General features: G+C 38.1%; 1 protein-coding gene across 1 annotated transcript; it reads right to left on the reverse strand.

Annotated features, from left to right (window-relative positions):
• Positions 1-3,437: 3,437 nt before the first annotated feature.
• LOC146523038 (selection and upkeep of intraepithelial T-cells protein 1-like) lies at positions 3,438-6,064 on the reverse strand. The gene is given in 5 exon segments (XM_085154689.1): positions 3,438-3,751; positions 3,836-3,943; positions 3,946-4,179; positions 5,605-5,716; positions 5,817-6,064. Coding segments are annotated over 4 exon segments (711 nt in total). The 5' UTR covers positions 5,711-5,716; positions 5,817-6,064; the 3' UTR covers positions 3,438-3,488.
• Positions 6,065-6,302: the final 238 nt, after the last annotated feature.

Genomic DNA, 6,302 nt, shown 5'->3' on the forward strand with positions numbered 1-6,302 from the left:
AACGACCAGGACAGAGAGCCCAGGGATCGAACCGGCAACCTTCCGGTTACAGATACGCTTCCCAACCCCCTGAGCTCAGGGGGTAATGTGATATACTGTTCTACAGTATATCACATTACCATATCAAGTGTACAGGGTATTGCAGGGTGCTAATGCTCCTTTTGCAGCCAAAGTGGTAGTTTCTGTGAAACATACCATATTTTCATGGTTCCTGGGTCATTGACTGAGTGCTCTGAGTTTATTCTTCTTATTTTTTTTCCAGTGTTTTTAAAATTATAGTTCTAGGTTTATGGTAATGATCTACTCAAGTTTCAGTTCATGTTTATTTGTGCCTCGTGGTGACTGTTGTTGTAATTTTGAATTGAACAGTGAATTAAATTGAATTAAATATTTTCTTTTAGTATTCTGCTTTTGGTGATTTGGTTTTGTCTTTTGTTATATTTTCACAGCCTCTTCCGTGTTTCCTGTGTACAACTAAATTAGGTCTTCTAATGTTATGATATGTTATTATTTTGCCAATGTTTCTGCTTCCCCAGCTGTGTCGCTCTTATCTTGTGTGTATATTTAATCACTCAGTTTTCCTCAGCAATCTCTTTGTGCATATACATAGAGAACATTATAAAACATTATAAAATCATTTAAGCATGTGGTAGACTTCCCCCTGCAATCCCTTCATTTGTGGATCTCCCTCCTCCAGTCCCTTTGTTTGTTGGTCTTCCCCCTCCAATCCCTTCATTTGTATGTCCTGCCCCTCCAGTCCCTTCATTTGTTGGTCTTCCCCCTGCAATCCCTTCGTTTGTGTGTCCTGCCCCTGCAATCCCTTCGTTTGTGGGTCTTCCCCCTGCATTCCCTTCGTTTGTGTGTCCTGCCCCTGCAGTCCCTTCATTTGTGGGTCTTCCCCCTGCAATTTCTTCATTTTTGTGTCTTCCCCCTCCAATCCCTTCGTTTGTGTGTCCTGCCCCTCCAGTCCCTTCGTTTGTGGGTCTTCCCCCTGCAATCCCTTCATTTGTGGGTCCTGCCCCTGCAATCCCTTCGTTTGTGGGTCTTCCCCCTGCAATCCCTTCATTTGTATGTCCTGCCCCTGCAGTCCCTTCATTTGTTGGTCTTCCCCCTGCAATCCCTTCGTTTGTGTGTCCTGCCCCTGCAATCCCTTCATTTGTCGGTCTTCCCCCTGCAATCGCTTCATTTGTGGGTCTTTCCCCTGCAATCCCTTCGTTTGTTGGTCTTCCCCCTGCAATCCCTTCATTTGTTGGTCTTCCCCCTGCAATCCCTTTGTTTGTGTGTCCTGTCCCTGCAATCCCTTCGTTTGTGTGTCCTGCCCCTGCAATCTCTTCGTTTTTGGGTCTTCCCCCTGCAATCCCTTTGTTTGTGTGTCCTGCCCCTCCAATCCCTTCGTTTGTGGGTCTTCCCCCTGCAATCCCTTCGTTTGTGTGTCCTGCCCCTGCAATCCCTTCGTTTTTGGGTCTTCCCCCCGCAATCCCTTCATTTGTGGGTCTTCCCTCTCCAATCTCTTCATTTGTGTGTCCTGCCCCTGCAATCCCTTCGTTTGTTGGTCTTCCCCCTCCAATCCCTTCACTTGTGGGTCTTCCCCTTGCATACCCTTCAATGGTTGCCCCCCTGCAATCCCTTCATACGTGTGACCCTCCTCTGCGCTATTATGTTGACCTATGGCTTTGCCAGATAGATCTGCTGTTTCATTATTTCCGTTCCCATCCATGTTCTGAGCTTGTGGTTGGCTTATTTCTTCTCCAGCTTCCTTGATCTCTTGTTTTTGGCCTCCACTCATTACAATCTGATGTGTGGTTATAGGTTTTTCTGACTGTTTTTCCTTATTGTCATGCTGCGTTGGGGCTGTTTCTGCTCTGTTTGCAAAGCTCTTCGCTCTTTTTTCGCCATTCACATCACCACCAACCTGATTTTGGTTTGCCATATTTCTTTCTGATCCTGTGGGACTGACATTTTCCTTGATATTGTCCGGTTTCATTGTGTCTTCTCCCTCAGAATAAGTAGTTTTTTCCCCTTCTGCTTTAATTAGACTCTGATCTGCTGTTTCAGTTATAGTTTGTGTTTTGTTTTTGTTTGCTTCTTCGTGTTGTTTAGGCCGATGTCCTTGTCCACTATTATCAGTCAGATTTGGAATTTCATAATTTCTTCTTTCGCTGTTATTATCAAATTTTTCAGGTTGTGCTTGTCTTCCATCATGTGATTTGCATACATTATTTGTTGTCTCTCTACCTGGGTGGTTATTATTTTGTTGTGTGCCAGTTTTTGTTGTCTGCATGATATTTTTGTTGGAAACATGGTCATTATCCACCCCTATTTGACACAAACTGACATGTGAAGTGTCATTGGCCTTTTCTTCTCTCATCAGAGATTCCTCTTCTTGATCTTTACCAAAAGCTTGCATTTTTTCTTTGCTTCCAGTCTCTGTGGGGAGATACAATTAGTCATTTTAAATGCATTACTTTCCCACACCAAAGGTTTAAAAGTGAATTACTGTCATGAAAATATTAAATATTATTATTGTTAAAAGTAGCAGTAGTGGTATTATTGAATAATACTAATAATATGTGTTTCTGACTCAATTGAAACAAACTTTTTTTCATGTCCTATCTGGCAGTATAAGAATCACAATTGTTGTCTAAAGGACAAACAAAAAAATGCAAAATGAAAAATGAAAACAACACAGTAGAGAAACCACAGCAACAACCAACATACACTTAAGTAACATAAGCTTAACCTTAATGTTTAGAGGCAGCAGCCAACCCAGACAGTGTGCGTGTGTGCACCTGTGTTTGTGAGCCTGCACACGCACACTGTCTGGGTTAGCTGTGTTCATGAGGTTTCTCCACGTAAGTATTTAATAATAGGTGTGGGAAACCACAATCCTGCCCCCCAGGACATGAAGCAGGCATGGAGCTTCTTCTATTGGAGGGGCAATAGCTTCTAATATTATTGACTTTATAAGAAAATAAGTAAAATATGAAAAACACAAATTTTAAAACTGAATGGAAAAAAGCCTCTATAGACATGACTGTGTGCATAATGACATGTTATTGTTAGAGTGTTTGTGTATGTTTGCACTTGGCCTTAAACAACATATCAGCAACATATGAGGCATTAACAGCAGAATCTAGACTTGAATGTAAGTCTAGCTGGTCTAACCACACATTTTTTGGCAATAATTAATTGGTTCAAATTTAATCAGATTTGTCTGACAAAGTAGGAGATTACGCAATATTTGGGCATGCATTAGAGTCTCACCCATGTTGTTTTTTCTCCATTTCCAAACAAGAAAAACAACAAAAGTAATAAACACAATGCCAACAATCAATGCCGCAATGGTAGATCTAGCTGAATCCACAGAGAAATCATCTGAAATAATAAAGCACATGAGATAAAATAAGTATTAATAAGTTAACATGTGTTTTGTCAAGTTTGCCAGTTTGTAGCTAAAAATTTGGATCACATCATTAATTAAAAAAAACTTAACCTGGGACATGTATCTTGGCTTCTCTATGCTGTTTGTTTTGTTGGATTCTACAGGTGATGTTGTTGCTGTGTCCTTTTTCCAGAGTCAGTCTGCTGCTGAGGGCATAGAGATTATCTGGACCTCTGAACATCTCTTTAGACCCAGCAGGGATGATCTTGCCCTCACTCTCCAGCCAAAACACATCTGGCTCTGGATACCAGCCTTTGGATTTACATTCTAACACTCCAGGGCTGACTTTGGTTATCTGAATATCAGCTTCTGTAAACACATAAAATTGCGACATAAAAGATAAACAGTAATCCAATTTCTAGGTTCAGCAGCATACACATTTTGTTTACTTACCGACAACAAGTTCAACACTCAAATCTGCACTTAGTCCAGGAATAAAGCATCTGTATGTTCCTTCATCTGACAGCCTCACTTTGGTGAGTTTCAGTGATGCATCTCCTGTTTCAGTTTCTCAATAGACACTGATGTTCTGTTCTTGTAGGATGGGTTTTGGCCAATCAGATGATCTTCACCTGACCGCCACACATGGACAAATCTGGGATTCAGGTCAGATCTTGACCACTCAACCATCTCATCCACAGCATTCATGGGAGGATTCACACTGCATGACAAGGTGATGTCTTGAGTATGACCAATTACTGCCAGCATGCGAGGCTGACTGTTTGTCAGAAATTCACCTGGGAAAGAAAAATGTGTTTTTGATCTTTATTTAGAATTAGAAAAAAGTAAATGTAAACTTTAAAAAAAAATGCTTTAGTCACAGATTTGCATAATCTATATATCGAGTTGTATGTGTTTCTGGTTACAATTGTCTTTTTCTTTGTTTTTCCGATGTCAGGATAATGAAAATAATGTGGTCTATAGGATGTTGTCAAATTAAATGCAATGTCAGATAAACTAAAACAACAAAACAAAATAAAGTCATACTAAAGCTAAACAGTGAATAAAACAAAACTAAAATTCCCACAAATTCAACTTAAGTATGAATGTAGTACAGAAGAAATATGTGAAACTCATGTGTGTCTCATAATTTTGAACTGTCGTTCATGTGAGTGACAAAATAAACTCACAATTCTGCTACCATCCATACTTCATAACATGAACCTGTTCACTATTTTAAGACTGTTAAAATTCACTTAATTTAAAGTGAATAAAATAATACATGTGTGGTATAATTAGTAATGAAGAATTATATAATAATAATCACAGCAGGATAAGATGAGAACAAAATAAACATAAATTGCTTTGTCTCATATTTGGGGATATAGGGAAATGTAAAGACGGAAAAACTGTTACTGAGGATTTGGAAAAGTAATATATGGCTGTTATTGTAGTAGGTTAAACACATGAAAAAAATAAAACATTAGTAATAAACTTGGAAACTTCCCTCTTATACAGGACCTTCTTAACCTTAACATGCTATAAAATATGACTAATCAAAATGGATGCTTTCACTTTCATTCTTAGTAGTGCACTGACCTGTTTATTTGAACAATGGCACCACCAACTATTGTTAAACTGTAACCGTTGATATTATTTCAACATTTGAAAGACCTTGAGCTAAAATACATTTTGTGATGGAAACCAAATGTTCTTAGCACATCTAGTTGCAAATACAGTGTTGTCATTCAAAGAGAATCCAAACACATAATTTAAACATAAATATTTAAGCAAAGCTTTTTTTTCTATTGTTTACTTATTTATCACAGAAAAAAAGTGATCACTTAATGGAGAAGTTATTCCAAGTTAATAAAATTTCACAATTTTAAAATAGATGAGGAACAATGCAGGAAGCTGATAATGACATTTTGAAAAGTATAATGCATACAATGCAATTTAGAAACACCCCTGTTGCTTCAGTACAAAACCCTACATTTAAAACACATGTATTTCATAATTTATAGTAATAATATATAACTACTAATTTCATATTATTTCATTTTTTACTTTTTAATGCAACCCAAGAAAATACCTTAACCCTACTGATAAGTTTTGTTGAAACTTTATTTACACAGAGGTGTTAATAAAACTGTACTTTGTCCACACTATGACATTGTGCGTATCGAGTGTACATATCAAAAGTATATTGGCTGATACATTACCTGCATCGATCTGTGTCATTTGAAGAATGATAACAGAGTGGAAAAACACTGTAATCCATACACTGAGTCGAGATTTAGAGGATCGTCTGTCCTTGTGTTGAGGCATTATGTGCTGCAGAAAATTCAAATACACACAGTTGTAAGACATTTTCTTTCACACTGGAAATCAAATTATGGTGAAAAAAGTTGAGGATATCTTACTGTTGGCTCACTTTTCAATCAGCACGTTGAAAGTCAAGTCCTTAAATCAAATAACTTGACCTGCACCTGCTCGATCTGTCTACCTTTCAGTCTATTAAAATCTACTCTGTGCAGAAGAGCTGTAAAAACACACCACACCTATAGTCTGATATAAAATGTTCAGGGACAGACTTCAGGCATGTCCACTGTGCTCTGAACTAGATATGTTGAGTGTCACATATGAGATAAGAATACATTCCTCATTAATGAGCAAGTTTACACTAAAGAGAAACCTTACTGTAGTGTTTTAAACCAAGTTAACAGTTTAACTAAATATATGTGTGTTTTTTTCTTTATTTCTTATTTTTAACTCCTTTTATAATGGGTTACATATAAATAAAAGGCTGTACTTTGACCTGGTTGCCAGGTAGCTGATTACCGCAATTATAAAGCCCGGCACCTGTGAGGCAGTGATATGAGCTGCTTTATTGGACTCTGCCCTCATATAACCGAAAACA

The sequence above is a fragment of the Neolamprologus multifasciatus genome, chromosome 3 (genome assembly GCF_963576455.1).
Source record: "Neolamprologus multifasciatus chromosome 3, fNeoMul1.2, whole genome shotgun sequence".
In the NCBI taxonomy this organism is placed as follows: Eukaryota; Metazoa; Chordata; class Actinopteri; order Cichliformes; family Cichlidae; genus Neolamprologus; species Neolamprologus multifasciatus.